The sequence below is a fragment of the Convolutriloba macropyga genome, unplaced genomic scaffold (assembly GCF_964194025.1).
Source record: "Convolutriloba macropyga unplaced genomic scaffold, txConMacr16.3 SCAFFOLD_706, whole genome shotgun sequence".
NCBI classification, from domain to species: domain Eukaryota; kingdom Metazoa; phylum Xenacoelomorpha; order Acoela; family Convolutidae; genus Convolutriloba; species Convolutriloba macropyga.
Genome location: NW_027452982.1, coordinates 63,755 through 88,392, shown reverse-complemented (window position 1 = coordinate 88,392; position 24,638 = coordinate 63,755). Strand labels below are relative to the sequence as shown.

The following is a 24,638-nucleotide window of genomic DNA, read 5'->3' as shown; positions in this document are numbered from 1 at the left end:
TTTAAGCCACGCAATCGGCTTTTCAGTCAGCCACACAATCGGCTGTTCAAACTATTTAATTACCTATTGTTTAAAGCACACTATCTGTTTTTCAACCAGCCACTCAATCTTTTTTCTCAGACCAGCTAGAACAACAATTCCTTCTCCCTTAGAGCCTATTTGGACTTTCCCACTCGTAAGCAGGCCCTCAATTGATTTGAATATGTCCTTCAATATATTGAAAAACACTATTTGTTAAACTGTGTAAAGATAGTATTTTGAGCGCGAAATCTGACAACGTGTTAAGTACTTTTTTTTCAGACCAGCTACAACAAAACTTCCTTCTCCCTTAGAACCTATTTGGACTTTCCCACCCGTAAGTAGGCCCTCAACTGATTTGAATAAGTCCTTCACTATATTGAAAAACACTATTTGTTAAACTGTGTAAAGACAGTATTTTGAGAACGATGTCTGACAACGTGTTAAGTACTTTTTCCCAGACCAGCTAGAACAAAAATTTCTCCTTTAGAACCTATTTGGACTTTCCCACTCGTAATTAGGCCCTCGATTGATTTGAATAAGTCCTTCACTATATCGAAAAACACTATTTGTTAAACTGTGTAAAGATAGTATTTTGAGCTCGAAATCTGACAAGGTGTTAAGTACTTTTTTCTCAGACCAGCCACAACAAAAATTCCTCCTCCATTAGAACCTATTTGGACTTTCACACTCCTACGTAGGATCTCAATTGATTTGAATATTTTCCTCAATACACTTTCACAGAAAAATAAGATTTGAAAAGTTGAGTCAATACGAATAAATTTTACCTGAAAAGTAATTATCTAACAATTTCGTGTGAATTAGCAAATGAGTCAAAATAAATCTCAGCAGTTTGAATGAAACACAAGAAAGATAAACAAAAATTAAAGATCGAGGTACATAGTGGAGTCAATTGTGTTCGAAGTGTCGCATTATTTTCATTAAATAGTTTTTCTCCTTGAAAACAAAATGAAACAGTTTGTAGGCAATCATGGCTACAGGAACTTCTACAGTCTCCTCAGAATCCGATACAACAAAACCGAAGATTGCACTCTCTGAGGAAGCACCTCTTACCAATTCAATCTTACTGATAATATGCTTCTTTCGCAGAACACACTTCTTTGTTTCATCCTCATCGAAAAAAAGAATTTCACTTAACAGTATGTCTTTGTTCAATGAGATCGCAACAAATATGTCAGCACGCGACCCATGACCGTAAGCTCATGATGTTAAAAAGAAGGAATAACGAATTCTAGAAAACAGACGTTTTCGGGGATGCGCACGTCTAAAATTTTGGGTAGCCTCTGTTTCAACTATTCCGACTGCTTCATCGAATGGCTATTTTGTGGACAACTCATTTAATGATTGAGTTAGACAACCATATTGAACTTCAATAGTCGCCAGTAACTTTGATCGAATAAAACGTTGAACCAAAATATGATAATGATTCACCGTTCCAGTAAGGGGGCAAGGAGAAGCCTGTTGGCAGACTCGAACATGAATGCAGAAGTAGTAAAAAGAGGTCCAATACTTCGAACCTGCCAACTTAGGTGTCGTAAAAGGTGGAAATTGATTGATTCCATTCTGTTGCATTTTTCAGCCATACTCAGGCAAAACTCATCAAGAAGAGTTTCACAAAGCTCTGAATTTTTACTCGAGTCTATAACTCACGAACGGCAAAGACCAATTTCTTGAGATCTTCTTCGTCGCTTCGTTTGTCCTCGCCAAACAGAAAGGAGGGCAAAATAACCGGAGATAAATACAGGAGGATACTTTTCAACTCTGTTGCTTTCATGTTTGATAAAGCCTCTAAACTTCGCACGGTGTTCTCGAGCTCCATAGGAAGGGCAACAGATCCCAGAAAAGTATTCAACTGTCCACGGTGCTCCACTCTCATCTTGTCGTAAAGATAAATGAGAAGGTCTTTGGCAAAACCCAAGAAAAGCTGGTGCATTGGGTCGATCGGGGATGACAAAGGTTGGTTGGGAATTAAAGAGAGTAATATACTTCTTCCTTTGACGACTTGGGTCCTCACTCCAGCGTCTGCTTTTCGACCGTGTTTTAACTGAATTTCTCTGATGCTGCCCTTTTCAAGCTCTCTCAAATTCAATAGATGCGACTCGTAGGACCTCATCACAAACTTTTCATCGTGGGGATACCTATGAGAGCTCGCAAAGTGAAAGCCACGTTGAGTGCACAAGGTACATCCGTAGAAGCCGTTACACTGCTTCATTTTGAGAACCTTTGCCATTCACATTAAATCGGCAACCAAAAGTATTGTCTGGAAGTCTAACTCAATTTTTCTTTCACCTACTTTCTAAAAAGTTGGGGAGGAGAGCTCATTGATCATGTGTTGGAACATCTGGTTGAGATCAGGATAAACAGATCCAACAAACAAAGCGACAAGAACAGTATTTTGAAACATTTGGCGTTTTTTAGGAGGAAGGTCAGCAACAGAGATAAAAAGAGGCCACGCTGATGAGACTGGACTTTTGCTTACGTTAGCTGCATCTGTATTTACAATTAACCGCACAGTTAGTTTATTTCCAATAATTCGAAACTCTGGCATATGCAAGTCTTCGTTGAAGATCTTATCGGCTGCATAAAAGAGCATTTCATCTATGTGTTCCTCAACTATGTCAACAAGCAGTTGTCTAAACTTTACAACATTCAATTCACCATTTTCGAGAGTTTTTTTTCCTTCCTGGTAAAGAAAAGAGAATTCATTAAACTTAGTTTTGACGGCCCAAGGGTTATTGTCTGATGATCAAATATTTCCTGGTCTCTCTTTATAAGATCGAACAGAAGGGCATCTGAACAATTATGACGCGCAACAATAGCTAAAAGAGACGCAATTAAATTAACTGCAGATACTTCATTCACTTCTCGCAAACGCATACTGGAAAAAGTTTCATTAAAACTGAGTCCACTACTTTCTGCTATTTTAGTGTCCGATAAAAAACTGCCACCTAAATCAACAAACTCATTAAAGTTAGCTAGTCCTTCAAATGAATCACTTTCAATCTCATCCTCCACAAGTTGATTCTTACTACTATCTACAGGAGGAACATATGCAGCTATTTCGTCCAATTTCCCATTGTCCTGAACATCTGAAGGCGCTTCAAATTCCGGAGAGAGTTCGCTGCTGTTTGAACAATCTTCGTAAAACTTTATCATCTCCTCCAGATGCAATTTTGGTGTCACGATTGGCTTTAAGATTCTGGGCTTAGATTTTCTGCATCGTTTCTTAGAAATTTCACGGACAGTGTCTTTGATTGTTTCATCTGAAGATACATTCTGGTTACCGTGTAGCTGCTTCCACACAAGCAGTCTGCGTTGCTATCGCCAAAAAAAATTGCTGATGTAGAACGTCAATAATTCTTCGCCGTCTACAATTGGTCGCAAAGCCCTTAGTCTGACGCATTCGTGTCCATTATAGCCACCGCTCATGTAGTAATCGCAATTGGGTTCACATGAGTGGTTAGCCCATTTTGCGATTCCTATCATTAATTTCTCACCTTCCATGAGAGACCAGTCGTCAACAGTTCTATTCTTTGGTTTCTTTGCCAACAATCCAACTGTATTTTGAATTTCTCCAGTAGGTAAGGTTTTTCCACTTCGATTTCTTAAGCAGAAACCTCCAAAATTGTCAGGCTCAAGTCTAAAACCGTCATTGTAGGCTGCCGAATAGATTGTACGAACGTCAAGACAGAGTTTTTAAAATTCCAATTTCCATGCTCAAGCGCCTTGAATTGTTCTTGTGACATAAGAGTAGTGAGGGCATGAGGCTCTCTTTCAGTATCGTTGATATGTAAAGGTGCTATGAAACCCTCTGCTTGACAAAAAAGTTCACAAACATCCATACCTGGAACCATTCGATTGAACAGTGATTGAAACATAGCATAACTGAGCGATTTTAAAAAATAACCCAATAGCGTCGGACTAATTGCTCGTGAACGACCAGCGACAAGATTGCATTAGCATAACACTTAGGCTGATAAACAAACAACGCACAACGACGAGCAAAAATTAGGAATTCAACTTCGCCAAACCTCATTTAAAACAATAATATGTAACCTCAGCATAGTTAGGGAGGCGTACGAAGAAAAACTCCACTCCATGTCTATTCCCTTCCTTTATCAAAAACATAGATCCCTCAAGTCAGTGAATATATCCTAAGATAAAAAGAAGAACAAAATTTACACATGTGAATCGAACGAAAAAGCGTTAACCGCCGTGGAAATTAATATAGAGGCAGCATAATACTCTATTTCAATCAGAGAAAAATTAAGATCAGTAACTTTTTGAGACAACTGCAAAATCTTTAAAGATTCTAGACTAAAGCTATACAAAGCTAATTTATAGAAACAAAATAGAACAAAATTTAGACATCTGAATCGAACGAAAAAGCGTTAACCGCCGTCGAAATTAATATAGAGGCAGCATAATACTCTATTTCAATCAGAGAAAAATTAAGATCAGTAACTTTTTGAGACAACTGCAAAATCTTTAAAGATTCTAGACTAAAGCTATACAAAGCTAATTTATAGAAACACAAGTATCACTGGATGAACAGCAGTACACAAATACATCCCGCGAGAACTGACAAAGTACAGGCGCACTTTACAGATTGACATAAGTACATGAAGGCATTTGCTGGAGAACAAATATATTCTAACTTCAACAAACATTTTTCGAGTGACTGAATTGGGGTTAAGACGATAATCCTACTTCTTGGCTACAAATTCAAAGTTTCTTTACACTTCGCTTGTAAAAGGTTTGACAACGTCATTTTTCCTATTGAAGCTTTTTCTCTCTCTACTGGCCTGATTAGCAGCATCTTTCGCTTTTTGAAAAACCAGATTAGGGCTGAGTGGATACTTCTAAACTACCACATCTTAAAATTAAGAAGGACGTGGATGGAAAGTAAAACTTTTCAAAGCAGAAGCGCAGATATTGAATGTAACAATAAGCAACTTTGAGTTGATAAGTATTTAACAAACGCATTGAATAACAACAGCTGATTTGCAGCAATCGTTAGTTAATTAGATAGATTGATGGATGCAGATTTAAGGAAACAATTACCTTTAAACTTCATCGTTTTTTCTATTGGAGCTTCGGATCGAACTGGAGACTTAGAACCGTCAATCATATCTTCAGTTAAACCCTTAATTCCAACAATTTTAACTCTAAGACTGCGGCCAAGATGTGAAGGAAACTTGTTTGCCTTCAGATCCATCAAACTTTTGCCACCAAAATTGACCCTTGTAGGGGGATAATTGGCCATGAGTTCATTGTCCGCATCAATCGATTGGAAAACAAACTTCTGTAACCGCGCTACTTCCTTCAGATCTTCAAACTAGAACAAACAGTACTACTTTTCTTTTTTCAAGAACATTATACGTTTACTATTTTTCCGATGATTATTGAATATTGTTATTACTTACTCGGATTTTAAATTCATCTATTTTTCGATTTGGATTTTGTAAATAAGCAATATTTTTATTATTATTATTGCCATTTTTATTGATACTACTTTAATTATTATTACTCTCATTAAAAATATATATCTCTATTTGTACGACTTAATCTAAATTTGAAATGTTCAGTTACCGTTTCACCTATCTCCTCGATGATCTTCCTCCGCTTTTTTCACTTTTTTTCGCGACAACTTTGCTGAATGCATGAGCACGGAACACTCTGGTTTCGGGTTCCGCAACAAAATCTTTGAATGCCACGCACACCGGCTCGCCACACCCCTTTAAAAATATAACATTGCTATCATCTAAAACTCACAGCTCAAAAAATTTCGTGCACTTTTTAAAATAAGTTTTCAAAAACGTTTCATGAATCAGCACCACTGAGCAACTGATTTAATTTTGAACACCTTTTCCTTTAGCGCTTTTGCCATTTCTCGTGTTCAAGAAAAATCAAAGACCAAAATCTAGTGCTAAAACAAACAAATAAACTTTAAGGACTAGCCTTGTCGAAAATTTTGTCTTGCGGCTTTAAAGTTTTCTTGGCTTCGAATAGCAGCAGCTTGGGTGCCCCTTGAGAACCACCTGCTACACTTGGTGTTTCTCTCATTTGCTGTTGGGGATTTGGCGGGTCACGCTTGCTTTAGTTTTTCTTAGGGCTTTTACGTTTCGCCGTTCCCGCGTCATTCATGAATGGAGACTCGAAGACAATGATTGAGCTTCTTCCTAGGGTCTCATCTTCAATTTGCTTTTCAGTAGGCGGAGAAGTAGACTGATTATTCAAAAACCGTGGCTCTAAACCTTTATATAGACGGTCTTGACTCTCTTTTTGGTGATTGTGAGCCTCTTTTGATTTCCCTCTTCCCAAAAAAATTGCCTCGGGGTCCTTAGACTTGTGGATAATCCTCATTTGATCTCCAGGTTTCAAGGCCAGCTTGCTTTCTGCAGTAGTACTGAGGACCCACATCGAACTGTTCAAGAGAACGATTACCGCTGTTTTGTCATAATAGAACACGAACTTCTTATCTTGATTCTGCTCTTGAATTTTCAGACGGACTGCTGTCTCAGGGTCAGTTTCAAAGTGGGTTTCTTTAACCTGTCTTTCACTGGCAGGGCGTGAAAACAAATTGCGACATGGTTCTGAAACCATTGAAAAAAATTATAGCCATGACAGAAATTGCCTCATCGTTACTGAATCGAAACAAGATTATAGGGAACAGTGGAAACTATAGGGACTTCGTGGAAACAAGTAGTTCGTGGAAACAAGATATCTCTAATCAGCTACAAACCATCAAAACATCAAAGCGCAAAATTCTCTTTAAAAGTTATTCTAACAAAGCGGTCATGTGATGTGAAATTCTTTCCTTTTTAGGCGTATCAAGTATGGCTAAGAACAACGTGACACTTTGGCGCGAAATGTATAACAAGAAAGTGAAAACATTCAAGGGAAACTATTCTTTTATTCAGCCAATTTTTCACGAACAAAAAAGAATCCAAAAACTTCATACCAGGGAAAATTGAGTTTACGAAAAATCTTATAAGTTTAACATCAATCAGAAAGAAAGCTTGAGTAATAAGGTAACAAATTAAAAGCAAAATCTAACACAGAAAAAGAAGCTCAGAGTATATATCTCCTCATCGGAACTAAAAATCACTAAGGAAGAAACACAAAAGCTCTTCATGAGATTGCTAATAACGGTGCCAAAAAAACTAAATCGGCAGGGCTTCCTGCAGTACTTTTGCACAAATACTATTGACTCTTTCATTGCTTGTATTCTTCTTCATTGCAGCTTTTCTTTTGAGTTCCTTCTTTTCGTGGCTATATTTGCCTGTACCCTCTAGGCTCTGCTTAACGTTGAGTCCAGCCTTGTTTGCAGCTTTCTTAGCCTGCGACTTGGCATCAGGAAATAAATTTTGCGGGAATTTTCTCTCAACTGCACCTAAGAAAGAAGCAAAAAACGATTACCGACATTTTTTTCAAAAACCTTTCTCCTGCTATTCTCATCTACACAAACAATATTATAGTAAAAGTGAACATGAAAAATAGTACCCCGTTAGTTCTACAATCTCAAAACAACTGGTTTTCAAACCAACGTGCAAACTAGAATTAACCAACTTACGGAAAAACGTGAGCATTTTTTCAACTGAGGCACACTTCCGAACGTTTCCTTGTGTTTTATTGGGCAGGATAATTCCATATGCCAGACCATTAGCTCCAAAAACCCATCTTCGGAGCGCTAGACCATAGTCCCACGGTTGATGTCCACTGTAGATCAGGTCAAGATTTTTTTTTGTTGATGCCAAATTGGACATTTGGTTTCCTTTCTACTTTGCTAAGAAGAGCACTTTCTCCTAGAGCATCATCATTATCAGTGTCTTCGTTTTCTTCATATTGACTGCAGGAGTATTCCGTCAGACTTGTCTCAAAATCATCAACTCCGGCCATCGAGTTCCTGACCTGCACGAAAAATCAACGAATGGTTTTCTCAAAAACAAAAATAAAAGCTCAGAGAAAAAAGGGAACTAACTTTTTGAGACAACGTCCGATTAAGTGTACACATATCTTCCGCCGCACGATCAGAGGACTGCTCCATTGTTTTGATTATCTCATAAACGCGCTTTTCATTGTTCAGCAGGACTTCCGTGACAGATTTATGATGATCACAGCACTAAACAGTCAACAAGCGCGTCAAAAACATCAAACAAAATATGCTCGAGTTAAACAGCCTGCTCAGTCTCTCATCAAAAAAAACAGAACATTGCATTAAACATTCAAAAAAGCCATTTTTGTTGGTTATCAATGATCCTCGTCAAATAACTAGTTGGAAAACTAACCGAAACCAATTTAATCGTCTTCGCTGTTTTCGAGGTCTCTTCCTTTTGCGATTCAATACTTTCGCATAAGTCAGATTCAAGAGAACCAGTTGGCAAAGTTGAAATGTCTTGACGCTCCTACGTGATCGCATCATTGCCGGCTTCAGAAAAACAATCCTTAGACTTAGAACTCCCGGCCACAGAGACGCCATGATGAGAAGTGGATATGTTGCTTGTTTTTCCAAGACTGAATTCTTGTCTGAGTTTTTCAAGATCCGGCTTATAATTCCCGCACCCGTGCTTCACAACAATATAGGTACGGACTTGATTGTCCTTAAACAAGAGAACGTCCTTCCCCTCTTTTGCCATTACCTTGTCAATGAATTCTGTCGAGCCCCACATTTCAGAATCCGCTGTAATTAGTTGGACATCGTCCTTTTCCTTTGAAATGGCTAACCACTCAAGCATAGCTTTTCTCTTAATACAAAAAAAAGTAGACACAACAGTTAAATTAAACCATTACTTTGTTAATTTCGACAGTTCTTAGAGCCATTTAAAACATTGTCGTTTTCATTGGCTCAGATGATTTTCACTATAGCAATCAAAACTAAATTGGTTTGAAGAACGAAAAAATTACTTCTAATTAAAACAGAACCGTAGGCAGACACATCACATGAACAGTACAATAAAGGACCACATCAAAAAATTATATTCAAAGAACAGATTAAAACAAAATCTAGCTGCTTTTAAGTTACTGAGGCAACCTCCTCAAATTCCGTTTGCTAACTCATCACTCAAATCATCCGTATGAACTGACACAGTAGAGTCAAAACTATCATCTGCTGTGAGGTCAACTAATTCAATTTCTGCTTTTTCCAGCTTCTCAACTCTGGCACTGATCTCATCTATTTTTCTTTTTAGCACACAAATTTCTTTTCTCAACTCATCTTTGAACTTTGCGCTGGATTCTGGCTGCGCAGTGGGATTTATAGCGGGCCTTTTGCAGATAACACGGCCTTCCCAGGCCTTCCCACGCTCAGCCACAAATTTGGCTGTTCCAACTATTAAATTACCTATTACTTAAGCCACGCTATCGGTTTTTCAACCAGCCACACAATTGGCTGTTCAAATACTATTTATCTACTTATTATATAAGCCACCCAATGGCTTTTCGGTCAGCCACAAAATCTGCTGTTCAAACTACTTAATTACCTATTGTTTGAGCCACTCTTTCGGCGTTTCAACCAGCCACAAAATCGGCTGTTCACATACTATTTATCTACTTTTTATTTAAGCCACACAATCGGCTTTTCGCTCAGCCACACAATGGGCTGTTCAAACTATAAAATTACCTATTGTTTAAGCCACACAAGCGGCTTTTCAGTCAGCAACACAATCGGCTGTTCAAACTAAACTATTTAATTGCATTTTATTTAGCCACTCCTTCGGCTTTTCAACCAGTCACATAATCGGCTGTTCAAATACTATTTATCTACTTATTATTTAAGCCACTCAATTGGCTTATCGCTCAGCCACACAATCGGCTGTTCAAACTATTAAATTACTTATTGTTTTAGCCAGGCTATCGGTTTTTCAACCAGCCTCACAATCGGCTGTTCAAACTATTAAATTGCCTATTGTTTAAGCCACGCTATCGGCTTTTTAATCAGCCACACAATCAGCTGTTCAAACTCTATTTATCTATTTATTGTTTAAGCCACACAATTGGCTTTTCAGTCAGCCACACAATCGGCTGTTCAAACTATTAAATTACCTATTGTTTAAGCCACTATTTCGGCTTTTTAATCAGCCACACAATCAGCTGTTCAAACTCTATTTATCTACTTATTGTTTAAGCCACACAATCGGCTTTTCAGTCAGCCACACAATCGGCTGTTCAAACTATTGAATTACCTTTTGTTTAAACCACTCTTTCGGCTTTTCAACCAGCCACACAAGCGGATGTTCAAACTATTAAATTACCTATTGTTTAAGCCACGCTACCGGCTTTTCAACCAGCCACACAATCAGCTGTTCAAATTCTATTTGTCTACTTATTGTTTAAGCCAAACGATCGGCTTTTCAGTCATTCACCCAATGGGCTGTTCAAACTATTGAATTACCTATTTTTCAAGCCACATCATTGGCTTTTCAACCAGCCACGCAATCGGCTGTTCGATTGCTACTTCTTTACTTTATGTTTAAGCCAGTTTATTTATTGTTTAGGTTCATGATAATCTTCAACCACATACACAGAATATTCAAATGAGGGAAAAGTCAAAAGCGTAATATAATTATTTACGCTTTTGAATTTCTCCTCATTTGATTATTCTGTGTATCTGGTGGATTTTCAATTTCGCGCTTTTTTTGTTTGCTTCCTCTTTTTTTTGGTCTGGTTTGCTGTGCACCGCACAGTTTCGGTTTTCACAGCTAAGGACTTGTTCAAAAAATTTGGCATTCTACTTAAGAGTGTTATAGTCCTAGTGGTTTCTGAAAAAAGAGCTAATTGTTGATCTAGCTGGTCTGAGAAAAAAATAATTGATACGTTGTCAGATTTTGAGCTCAAAAAATATTCTTGTGCGTTTTCATGAAAAGTGATTTTCAAAACACTCAAGGACTTGTTCAATTGAGTTTAGGGTCTACGTAAGAGTATCATAGTCCTATTAGGTTCTGAAAGAGAGCTTTTTGTTGATCTAGCTGGTCTCAGTAAAAAGTACTTAATACGTTGTCAGATTTCGAGCTCAAAATTATTCTTGTGCGTTTTCATAAAAAGTGAAATTTAGTACAGTCAAGGACTTGTTCAATTGAATTGAGGGTCTACGTAGGGGTGTCATAGTCCTAGTAGGTTCTGAAAGAGAACTAATTGTTGATCTAGCTGGTCTGAGTAAAAAGTACTTAATACGTTGTCAGATTTCGAGCTCAAAAATTATTTTTGTGCGTCTTCATAAAAAGTGAACTTCAGTGCAGTCAAGGAATTGTTCAATTGAATTCAAAGGTTACGTAGGAGTTTCACAGTCCTAGTAGGTTCTGATAGAGGAATAATTGTTGATCTAGCTGGCCTGAGTAAAAAGTACATAATACGTTGTCAGATTTCGAGCTCAAAAATTATTTTTGTGCGTCTTCATAAAAAATGAATTTCAGTGCAGTGATGGAATTGTTCAATTGAATTGAGGGTCTACGTAGGAGTGTCATAGTCCTATAGGGTTCTGAAAGAGAACTAATTGTTGATCTAGCTGGTCTGAGTAAAAAGTACTTAATACGTTGTCAGATTGCGAGCTCAAAAACTATTTGTGTGCTTGTTCGTCTAGTTCAAAGTAATTACAAACTTTCTCAGTGAACAAATTTTTTGATTGAGCTGTTAATAGCTCAATCAAAAACTATTTTCACGAAGAAAGTTTTTAATTACATTGAACTAGACGAACACTCACAAGATTAATTTTTGAGCTCAAAATCTGACAACGTATTGAGTCCTTTTTACTCAAAACAGCTAGATCAACAAATAGCTCTCTTTCAGAATCTAAAAGGACTATGATACTCTTACGTAGACCCTAAACTCAATTGAACAAGTCCTTGAGTGTTTTGAAAATCACTTTTCATGAAAACGCACAAGAATATTTTTTGAGCTCAAAATCTGACAACGTATCAACTACTTTTTTCTCAGACCAGCTATATCAACAATTACTACTCTATCAGAACCTACTAGGACTGTAAGACTACTACGTAGACCCTCAATTCAATTGAACAAGTCCTTGACTGTACTAAAATTCACTTTTTATGAAAACGCACAAGAATATTTTGAGCTCGAAATCTGACAACGTATTCAGTACTTTTTACTGAGACCAGCTAGATCAACAAATCGCTCTCTTTCAGAACCTAATAGGACTATGATACTCCTACGTAACGTAGACCCTCAGTTCAATTGAACAAGTCCTTGAGTGTACTGGAAATCACTTTTCATGAAAACGCACAAGAATAATTTTTGAGCTCGAAATCTTACAACGTATCAATTACTTTTTTCTCAGACCAGCTAGATCAACAAATAGCTCTCTTGCAGAACCTAATAGGACTATGATACTCCTACGTAGACCCTCAGTTCAATTGAACAAGTCCTTGACTGCGCTGAAATTCACTTTTTATGAAAACGAACAAAAATAAGTTTTGAGCTCGAAATCTGACAACGTATTAAGTACTTTTTACTCAGACCAGCTAGATCAACAATTAGCTCTCTTTCAGAGCTTACTAGGAGTATGAGACTCCAACGTAGACCCTCAATTGAATTGAACAAGTCCTTGACTGCGCTGAAATTCACTTTTTATGAAAACGTACAAAAAAAATTTTTGAGCTCGCAATCTGACAACGTATTAAGTACTTTTTACTCAGACCAGCTAGATCAACAATTAGCACTCTATCAGAACCTACTGGGACTATGATACTCCTACGTAGAATTTCAATTGAATTGAACAAGTCCTTGACTGCGCTGAAATTCACTTTTTATGAAAACGTACAAAAATAATTTTTGAGCTCGAAATCTGATAACGTATTAAGTACTTGTTACTCAGACCAGCTATATCCACAATTAGTTCTCTTTCAGAACCTACTAGGACTATGACACTCCTACGTAGAATTTCAATTGAATTGAACAAGTCCTTGACTGCGCTGAAATTCACTTTTTATGAAAACGCACAAAAATAATTTTTTAGCTCGAAATCTGACAACGTATTAAGTACTTTTTACTCAGACCAGCTAGATCAACAATTAGCACTCTATCAGAACCTACTGGGACTATGATACTCCTACGTAGAATTTCAATTGAATTGAACAAGTCCTTGACTGCGCTGAAATTCACTTTTTATGAAAACGTACAAAAATAATTTTTGAGCTCGAAATCTGATAACGTATTAAGTACTTTTTACTCAGACCAGCTATATCCACAATTAGTTCTCTTTCAGAACCTACTAGGACTATGACACTCCTACGTAGAATTTCAATTGAATTGAACAAGTCCTTGACTGCGCTGAAATTCACTTTTTATGAAAACGCACAAAAATAATTTTTTAGCTCGAAATCTGACAACGTATTAAGTACTTTTTACTCAGACCAGCTAGATCAACAATTAGCACTCTATCAGAACCTACTGGGACTATGATACTCCTACGTAGAATTTCAATTGAATTGAACAAGTCCTTGACTGCGCTGAAATTCACTTTTTATGAAAACGTACAAAAATAATTTTTGAGCTCGAAATCTGATAACGTATTAAGTACTTTTTACTCAGACCAGCTAGATCAACAATTAGTTCTCTTTCAGAACCTACTGGGACTATGACACTCCTACGTAGAATCTCAATTGAATTGAACAAGTCCTTGACTGCGCTGAAATTCACTTTTTATGAAAACGCACAAAAATAATTTTTTAGCTCGAAATCTGACAACGTATTAAGTACTTTTGACTCAGACCAGCTAGATCAACAATTAGCACTCTATCAGAACCTAATAGGACTATGACACTCCAATGCAGACCCTAAATTCAATTGAACAAGTCCTTGAGTGTACTGAAATTCACTTTTCATGAAAATGCACAAGAATATTTTTTGAGCTCGAAATCTGACAACGTATCAACTACTTTTTTCTCGGACCAGCTAGATCAACAATTAGCACTCTATCAGAACTTAATAGAACTATGACACTCCTACGAAGACCCTCACTTCAATTGAACAAGTCCTTGACTGCACTGAATTTCACTATTTATGAAAACGCACAAAAAAATTTTTGAGCTCGAAATCTGACAACCTATTAGGTACTTTTTTCTCAGACCAGTTAGATCAACAATTAGTCCTCTATCAGAACCTGCTGGGACTATGAGACTCCTACGTAGACCCTCACTTCAATTGAACAAGTCCTTGACTGCACTGAAATTCACTTTTTATGAAAACGCACAAAAATAATTTTGTAGCTCGAAATCCGACAACGTATTAAGTACTTTTTACTCAGACCAGCTAGATCAACAATTAGCTCTCTTTCAGAACCTAATAGAACTATGACACTCATACAAAGACCCTCACTTCAATTGAACAAGTCCTTGACTGCACTGAATTTCACTATTTATGAAAACGCACAAAAAATTTTTGAGCTCGAAATCTGACAACCTATTAGGTACTTTTTTCTCAGACCAGTTAGATCAACAATTAGTCCTCTATCAGAACCTGCTGGGACTATGGGACTCCTACGTAGATCCTCACTTCAATTGAACAAGTCCTTGACTGCACTGAAATTCACTTTTTATGAAAACGCACAAAAATAATTTTGTAGCTCGAAATCCGACAACGTATTAAGTACTTTTTACTCAGGCCAGCTAGATCAACAATTAGCTCTCTTTCAGAACCTACTAGGACTATGACACTCCTACGTAGAATTTCAATTGAATTGAACAAGTCCTTGACTGCACTGAATTTCACTATTTATGAAAACGCACAAAAAAATTTTTGAGCTCGAAATCTGACAACCTATTAGGTACTTTTTTCTCAGACCAGTTAGATCAACAATTAGTCCTCTATCAGAACCTGCTGGGACTATGAGACTCCTACGTATACCCTCACTTCAATTGAACAAGTCCTTGACTGCACTGAAATTCACTTTTTATGAAAACGCACAAAAATAATTTTGTAGCTCGAAATCCGACAACGTATTAAGTACTTTTTACTCAGACCAGCTAGATCAACAATTAGCTCTCTTTCAGAACCTAATAGAACTATGACACTCCTACGAAGACCCTCACTTCAATTGAACAAGTCCTTGACTGCACTGAATTTCACTATTTATGAAAACGCACAAAAAAATTTTTGAGCTCGAAATCTGACAACCTATTAGGTACTTTTTTCTCAGACCAGTTAGATCAACAATTAGTCCTCTATCAGAACCTGCTGGGACTATGAGACTCCTACGTAGACCCTCACTTCAATTGAACAAGTCCTTGACTGCACTGAAATTCACTTTTTATGAAAACGCACAAAAATAATTTTGTAGCTCGAAATCCGACAACGTATTAAGTACTTTTTACTCAGACCAGCTAGATCAACAATTAGCTCTCTTTCAGAACCTACTAGGACTATGACACTCCTACGTAGAATTTCAATTGAATTGAACAAGTCCTTGACTGCACTGAATTTCACTATTTATGAAAACGCACAAAAAAATTTTTGAGCTCGAAATCTGACAACCTATTAGGTACTTTTTTCTCAGACCAGTTAGATCAACAATTAGTCCTCTATCAGAACCTGCTGGGACTAAGAGACTCCTACGTAGACCTTCACTTCAATTGAACAAGTCCTTGACTGCACTGAAATTCACTTTTTATGAAAACGCACAAAAATAATTTTGTAGCTCGAAATCCGACAACGTATTAAGTACTTTTTACTCAGACCAGCTAGATCAACAATTAGCTCTCTTTCAGAACCTAATAAAACTATGACACTCCTACGAAGACCCTCACTTCAATTGAACAAGTCCTTGACTGCACTGAATTTCACTATTTATGAAAACGCACAAAAAAATTTTTGAGCTCGAAATCTGACAACCTATTAGGTACTTTTTTCTCAGACCAGTTAGATCATCAATTAGTCCTCTATCAGAACCTGCTGGGACTATGAGACTCCTACGTAGACCCTCACTTCAATTGAACAAGTCCTTGACTGCACTGAAATTCACTATTTATGAAAACGCACAAAAATAATTTTGTAGCTCGAAATCCTACAACGTATTAAGTACTTTTTACTCAGACCAGCTAGATCAACAATTAGCTCTCTATCAGAACTTACTAGCACTATGACACTCCTAAATAGACCCTCAATTCAATTGAACAAGTCCTTGACTGCACTGAATTTCACTATTTATGAAAACGCACAAAAAAATTTTTGAGCTCGAAATCTGACAACCTATTAGTTACTTTTTTCTCAGACCAGTTAGATCAACAATTAGTCCTCTATCAGAACCTACTAGGACTATGACACCCCTACCTAGACCCTCAATTCAATTGAAAAAGTCCTTGACTGTACTGAAATTCACTTTTAGGAAAACGCATAAGAATAATTTTGAGCTCGAAATATGACAACGTATTAAGTACTTTTTTACTGAGATAAGCTAGATCAACCAATAGCTCTCTTTCAGAATCTAATAGAACTAAGACGCTCCTACGTAGACCTCAATTCATTTGAACAAATCCTTGAGTGTACTGAAAATCACTTTTCATGAAAACGCACAAGAATAATTTTTGAGCTCGAAATCTTACAACGTATCAATTACTTTTTTCTCAGACCAGCTAGATCAACAATTAGCTCTTTTTCAGAAACTACTAGGACTATAACACTCTTAGGTAGAATGTCAATTTTTTTGAACAGGTTCTTAGCTGTGAAAACCGAAACTGTGCGGTGCACAGCAAACCAGACCAAAAAAAGCGGAAGCAAAAAAAAAGCACAAAATTGAAAATCCAAGATGAGCACAAAGCTTCAACAAACCTTCTTGCTTTGCAAGAACACATTCCCACGATGTGAGAATACGGACCAGGAAACGGGTCCGAAAACCGCAGCTCTGCGGTGCAGAGCAAACCAGACCGAAAGAAAGCGACAGCTAGCCAAGCTAGCAATCGAAGAAGCGGAAATAACTCACCTGAGGAGACGGCAGCAGACAGCAGAGACAGCAGAGAAACAAAGCAATAACTCTGAAAAAACATTTTGATAGTACACAGAAAAGAACATCAAAGACAACACACAAGTTGCACGGCCAACCCCCACCCATTGCGCGACCCCCCCCCCCCCCCGGCGCCAAAACGCCACCCACCACCCCCCAAAGACCCCCCAAAGACCAACCGACCAAGGCCAAAATTTTGGCATGAGTTCTGGAACAATGCCATGAATCTCAGGGAGCATGGAATTGCATTTTGCAATGGATACGAGAATGAAGTTACGTCACGAATGGCGTCAGAAACGCTCAAAATGACCGAAATTACGGTTGACTCGCGGGCTAATTCCACAACTTTTTGAAAACAATACTATATTACATGTATACCATTGTAACCATCTTGAACTGAGCTGTTAGTATCACTAAACAAAATGAAAATATTCTCTCTCTACAAGGAGTTATTGGCAAAAATCGACCAAGTCCGATCAAAAATTGGGACGTTTCCCATGCTTGTACACAAATATACAACTTCTGAGAAGTATTTATTCAGGTTCTATTAGCTCAAAAGAAAGCACGCATAACGAGCTCTCTGAATATCTAACTCAATGGGAAAAAATTCCTGTACGCAGAGTTATTAACGATCGAGTCTTTGGCACCAAATGCCCCAAAAAAGGACCATGATGACAAAAAATGACCAAACATCGTCATCAAGGATTACAATTATAACAACCGAATTTTGCTGGCAATGTCAGTGGGATGCACTGAGTCTAAAAAACGAATTCGCGGGGCGAATGCGGCCATATGGAAGTTTCAAATTGTTTAAAATGGTCATCAATGTAGTGTTTCTCTGCTCAGGGGTCAATCTGGGGTCAAGTTTCCCGGTCAATTTCTCAAAAACGGCTGAACAAAAACAAACGCCCTTAGTACCGTTTGTAAAACTTCTTGGGATACGCATCATATTAAAAAATGAGCCCAATCAGTGCACTCTTCAAGGAGTTACGGCAAAAATAAGGTACCGTATCAAATGACCCCAGAGTAGAAATACAGCCACATTCAGAGCTAAAATTGACCTTCTGAACTACATAAAACGACATATAAACTATATGTGGGGACAATCCCCATTATCGAACGAATCTAACGAACTAACTAACGAGTCTAAAATAGAAAGTTTTGATGGTGTAACATGTACATACACGAAACGTACCGGATACGAATTGGTCAAAATGGAGGTATGACCAATTTCTCGAAAACGGCTGAAAGAAACAAAACGCTATTTACAGGGATTCAAGTACGGCTCAAGCTGAGTTCAAATCAACAAACAGATCAAAAATTGGTTCACTCTACGAGGAGACATTCCAACATAAAGGTATCTTACCAAATGACAAAATCGCCCAAGTACGGCTCATGTTTCGCTAAAATTCGCCATCTGGACTACATAAAACTACATACAAAATATATATGGGGAGAGTCCCCACTAAGGCAGCAAACTAAATTTCATGGTGAAGTTCAACATGAAGTAACAATTCAAAGCCTCAGGGTGTACCCCGTACAGGTACCCTGCTTCACCGGGTCAAAATTGGGGCACCTGTCCTGGCCAATTTATCAAAAACGGCTGATCGAAACGGAACGAGACCTATATCAAAGTAAAGCTCAGCTCAAGCTGGGTATAACATCAAAGTTTCATCAAAATCGACTCTCTTAAACGAGTTATTCCAAAGTAAAAGTACCATACCAAATGACCAAAAAAGCAGAGTACTCCGGCTGCAGAGCCAAAATTCGGCATCTGCACTTGCTAAAATGGTATGAGAAATATATATGGGAGCATTACCCTCATTCTGACAAAACTAAAGACCTATAACTTATAACTTAAATCAACTGTTTTGTGGTACCGAAATTTTGGGTCACCCAAAACATCCCAAAAATTCGACCTATTTCAAATTTGAACATTAATAAATTTTTGATTAGGCCGATTTGGGAAACCAACCAAAGACTGCAAGCAACAAGGGTTCAGTACTAACAAAATGCGACCACTGCCGTTTAATTTGGTCCAGTACTTTAGCAGATATTAACAAAATACTGTTCTATACCCCATTTTTTGGGCTTAAATCGAAGCCCAAGATCTCCGGAACCGACATAAAACAATAAATTCTTTTTTTTCAAATTTATACCTTAATAACTTTTTGGTCAGTGTGATTTAAAAAATCAACAAGGTGGGCCAGAAACAACAGTTTAGCAACAACAAATTGCTTCTTCACAATCTAAATTTGATACAGTGATTTTGATTTAGGAGATATCAATAAAGGCGTAAAATGAAACCTCGATTTCAGGCTCTGAGGTCAGATATCAATTTCTTGTCTTTGGCCTTCAATGAAATTTTTACCAGAACGGTTCAGGCTACAGCACTAAAGGAAGAACAAGAGCAAATCAGTGTCAAGCAAATGCGACTAAATCTGAATAATTTGGAAAAGTACTTTAAAAAATATTCCTGAAATGCTACATTGGTTGACAAAACGCTAAAAAAAACTTTTCAAATTTGCATCTTAAACGTTTCTCTGGTCAAGATGAATGGAGTAATCAAATAGACGTGCAAGACAAGTTTAGGATGAACAAAAGGAAAACTCTCAAGCTCACCTTGATATAATAATTTAGGAGATATCGTAAAAAACGTAAACTAAAACCTCGATTTCAGGCTCTGAGAGACAGATATCTTTTTTTTCATCTTGGTCATTGAATAAATTTTTACCAGAACGTATCAGGCAACTGCACAGAAGTGAACACTAGAGCTAATCAATATCAAGCAAATGCGACCAACTTCGATTCATTTGGTTTGGTACTTTGAAAATTATGGTACTATTGAGATATTCTTGAGATTATTATCTCGTTTTGGGGCGCAAAACGCAGCCCATTTGCTCCAAAAATGACTCAGAGCAGCGTAAATTAGCAGCTCTAGCTCGTTTATCTATGTATTTTGACCAGGTTTTACAACGATTATTATATAAAGCAGCTTGTTCCGACTTTTGTTTCCAAAACAAAAATTAGTGACTTGTCGGTAATACGTCACTAAAATTTCAACGAAGGCGTAACAAAATGTCAACAACTGCTAGTTTTAATACCCTTGCCCATTTGTCTATAATAAATTTTGGTATTAACAAAATGAATTATTCAAACGGACTGCGAACTATTCAAACGATCAACCAACTATATTTTGACGATAAAGTTTATATGAAACTTTTGGTTTAGAACCAAGAGAAAAGTCATTATGAAGCAAAGAAGTATTGGATCCCAATCCTTTTTTTACAGAAAGTGTAAATTTGAAGAAATTTGAGTAGGAGAGCAGTTCAGCTATAGAATGAATCGAAAATGGATCGGAAGGGTAATGAATATTACGGTTTACTATTTTCGGAAGGTACAAGTTTTACCAAAGAAAACGTTATGTTATCGCAACACAAAACGTATGATTGACTATTTTGCAGGGACTGCGTGCTTTTTCGCTAATAACAGACTTATGACAGTTGTTTTTTGTGGTACTTGTTTGTTACCTTATAAAGGTTCAAAATTAATCGAATAACAGAAAATTTCACCGCTTCTATGTACTAAAGTGTGACTAAAATTTCAAAAATAACGTTACATACCAAACCGGTCAAAAATTGTAATGCTATTAATCTAGCGCCTCTATCTATTTAAAGGTTGTTCACAGACCCAAGGCGAATGGTGCTGTTTTATTAAGAGTGTTCAAAAAATGCTTTTTTAAAACAAGTTATCACCACTAGATTTTTCACTTTCCACTGATCCTAGAGGAGATACAATAGAAGCTACTATTGGTATAAGTTAATAAATGTGGCTCAACAGTGCTTTATCAACGCTTTACGCCAAAAAAAATTGAAACATATTGATCTAAATTTTTTTCATTTCTCGCAAGAACAAAGATTAGTGACTCGTCGCTAATAGCTCATTAAAATTTCAATGAAAGCGTAACCTAACTAAACTGTCAAAAACTGCTAGTTTTTGATCATTGCCCATTTGTCTGTTTTAAATTTTTGATTTCAACAGAAAGAACTATCCAAGCGATCATCGAACTATTCAAATGATCAAAGAACTACATTTCGACGGTAAAGTTTATATGAAACTTTCCGTTTTGGCCCGAGAGAATAATCATTATGAAGAAAAAATGTTTTAAGTCCCAAATTTCTTCTATAAAGAATGTGCAAAATTTAGTAGGCGTGCCGACCTGTTATAGGATGAGTTTAAAAGGGGATTGGAATGTTGAGAAATGTTACGGTTTACGATTTTAGAATGTTACAAATTTATGTTATCGGAACACAAAACGTATGATTCACTATTTTGCAGGGACTACGTGTTTTTTACTCTCAACAGTCCTCAGACAGTTGGTTTTTGTGTTACTTCATACCTGATAATGATTCAAAATGAATCCACTCACAGAAAAGTTCACCATTTCTATGTACTAAAGTGTGACTAAAACTTCAAAGAGGACGTTACTTATCAAAAACCGTCATAAACTGTTATAGGTTTAAAATTTTGAGTTTACTTCTTACCCTTAAGTATGCAATAATAATCAAGTCACGCTGCAAAAAGAAATGACTTTATTATTTTTATTATTACTTTTTATTATTATTATTATGTAACAACCCAACTGTTTTTTTATTCTTACAAAAAATATATCATTCATCAATTATCAATTTTTCCTCTTAATTTACAAGACCCAGAGAAGACTTTGGTTCTTAAAAATTGTTTCATAATTAAAAACTAAGTCTATAACCAGACTTTGGGATTCTTTCTTACTGAAAAAAATTATAAACGAGCAGAAATTTTTAAACGCGGTAAAAACGAGCAAAAAGTTTTAAAACGAATTAAAAACGAGCACAATTTCTTAAAACGAGCTAAAGTCTGTTCATGGCTGATTATGGTCTGGATGGGTCTGATCCTGACCGATTTTAGTCTGGATGGGTCTGATCATTAACGCACAACTCGACCTGGGTTAAACGTCACTTAATCTTGCGAGATTTGCGAGCCTACATGATAAGTTTTCTCTACAAGGAAGATACTTTATCATGTACAATCTGATTATTTAGAAATTTCACAGCCTAGGGCCTGACTAAAATAATTTGATCACGTGAGACCTGGCAATGTTTCTTCACATTAGACAACATAAAAGTAAATGTAATAAGTTTCTAAGATCTTACAACATAAAAATCAAAACTCTCAAACATTCCTACCATTTACTCAAAATACATTTTTCCTAACTTGTGTTCCCAAATTCTTATCTTGTTGTGTCCACTAAAATTCGAGACTAATTCAACGGACGCGCAAACGGGTCTTTCCCATTATAGCCCCCCCCCCAGCGCAGTGGTCAGATATCAGATAACCTATAGCTACCCCCCCCCCACCCCCCCTAAATATACCATAATGGTGGGCTATAATTTCATGGGAAGGCTATAATGGGAAAGACCCGCGTAAACTTAGTAATGTACAGGCACTCACATAACCTAAGACAATTCAAGTCTTTATCAGTAGTTTTTTTGTTTAATTTTCAGGATGACAATTGTGCTTCAAGCTGCACAGGATGGGCCTTCAATTACTCTGAATTAGATGTATCATCTTCAATTCAAGAATCGTACCAACGGATTTGTGATGACGAAATATTCATGAAAATCCATGCCAGTGTTTACTTCATTGGTCTTGGACTTGGATCCCTTTTCGGCGGTCATTTAGGTGATCGTATTGGGCGGGTCAAGGTCATTCGTCTCTCCAATATTGCAACTGCAGGATTAACTGCCACAATGGCTCTCACCAATTCCTATTTTCTTCATGTTGTTTGTTATACAATTATTAGCGGCTTTATCGGAACCATCTGGATAGCTGCTTATGCGTATACCACTGAAATTGGAACAATAAAACTAAGAGCCAAAGTCTCGGCCAGTCTTGCAGTGGCTTTGTGTACGGGGTATATTGCTTGTGGTCTAATAGCACTGGTTTTGTCTAATTGGCGACATTTGCTTTTGGCAGTTTCATTATTTCAGTTGATTTCTTTCGGCATTACGTTGTTTATGGACGAAAGTCCACGATGGTTATGGTCGCAAAAACGTTACATTGAAATTCGCAATGTTTGGCTGAACGCTGTCAAGTTCGAAGGATTATTCAGAAAACAAAAAACCGAGGACGAAAATTATGAAGAATTGTTTTCGACGCTCACGCAAGATTCTAAACCAAACCAAAATTTTCTGAAAAATATTAATTCAGATTTGAAAAGTGTTTGTTGTCAATGCTCGTTGAATGAAAAATCTCGCAAAGATATCAACACGAATTCTGAAAGCGAATCTCTAATGAGAGTTTACAGATACCCCCGATTACTTTTCCGAATTGGTATGTCAATAATTTATTGGGTGTCAACCTATTTGATGTACTTCGGCGTCCTGTTTGGTGCCCAGTTATTCGGCCAACAGATACATTTGTTCACAATTTTGCAAGGCGTAGGTGCAGTAGCTGGAGCTGTCTTAGGTTTCCTCGTCATAAATCGTGCTGGTCGGAAAATAGTTTCACTGATGTCATTTGTTTGCTTGAGTTTATGTTTTTTGCTATGCATTATATTTCCAAGTTCATTGAGGATAATAATTCTTCCGTCGACTCTTTTTGCCCGAGTTTGCTTAGAAATTGTGGGTTTTCTGGCATTTTTGTGGCCCGCAGAAATGATGCCGACGACAATACGAACGTCAGTTCTGGGTTTATTCTCCTTTGTCTCACGTGTAACTAGCATGCTTGTCCCATTTATAGAAACCCTAGATGTTTATTGGGAATCCTTACCTCTTCTGATTTTGGCAGTTATCTCAGTTGGGACAATGATTCCTGTTTTGTTTCTGCCCGAAACTAGAAACGAAAAACTTCCGGAGAGCTTAAAAGAAGGAAATGAATTTGGGTTTAAAAGGGAACAGATTGATGCTGCAATCCAAAACGAAGCAAAAGACATGAACGAGAGAAATGATTGCATTGAGAACAAAGCGTTTTTGGATTGATTTTTAATGAGACTGGTTGTCATACGACAATCATATTATCAGACCAATAATAACAAATTTAATGATAAACCCCCCCGTGTTGAGAAATTCTTCGGATTTAAACATAAGAAATCGTCGGTTTTCGTCGCTTTTACTTCGCCAAAACCGATCAAAGCCCTTACGTTTTTTTCGTCGTTTTGATCGGTTTTCGTCGGTATTTTAACGTAAGAATAGTCGGTTTTGCCATTCTAAAAATCTCAGAAACCAGACAATCCCTGCCAGGATTTGAACCTAGGACCCCTATGTTACTAGCCACCTTCTCCTCCACTGCACCACTTGTCACTTAGTTTTACTCTATTTCTTTTATATTTAAAACAAATTGAGACTGACAATACCGACAAAAACGACGATAATCGACACTTCTTACTGCCAAAACCGACAATACCCACGAAAACTACGCTAGTCGACACTTCTTACATCAAATACCGACAATACCGACGAAAACGTGGATAATCGACATTTCCTACATAAAAAACCGACGAAATCGACAAAAGTCGACCAAAAACGACAGTTCTTGCTTCGATTTCGTCGCAATTTCTCAACCCGGGATTCGTTAGTTTTAGGGGAAGCAGGTGCGACTCCTGTAAAAA

The 24,638-nt window shown here is 37.2% G+C and overlaps 1 protein-coding gene across 1 annotated transcript; it reads left to right on the top strand.

The window, feature by feature from the left end:
- Positions 1 to 17,772: 17,772 nt before the first annotated feature.
- Positions 17,773 to 24,077, top strand: LOC142357958 (solute carrier family 22 member 6-like). Its single transcript, XM_075409444.1, has 2 exons — positions 17,773 to 17,862; positions 22,534 to 24,077. Exons 1-2 carry the CDS (start codon positions 17,773 to 17,775, stop codon positions 24,007 to 24,009), a joined length of 1,566 nt encoding a protein of 521 aa, XP_075265559.1. The 3' UTR covers positions 24,010 to 24,077.
- Positions 24,078 to 24,638: the final 561 nt, after the last annotated feature.

Bases quoted from the DNA above. Each gene is read 5' to 3' on its own strand.
- LOC142357958 (XM_075409444.1), top strand. From the start codon at position 17,773: ATGCGGCCATATGGAAGTTTCAAATTGTTTAAAATGGTCATCAATGTA. The intron at 17,863-22,533 runs GTCAATTTCTCA...TTTAATTTTCAG, and splicing joins ATCTGGGGTCAAGTTTCCCG to GATGACAATTGTGCTTCAAG.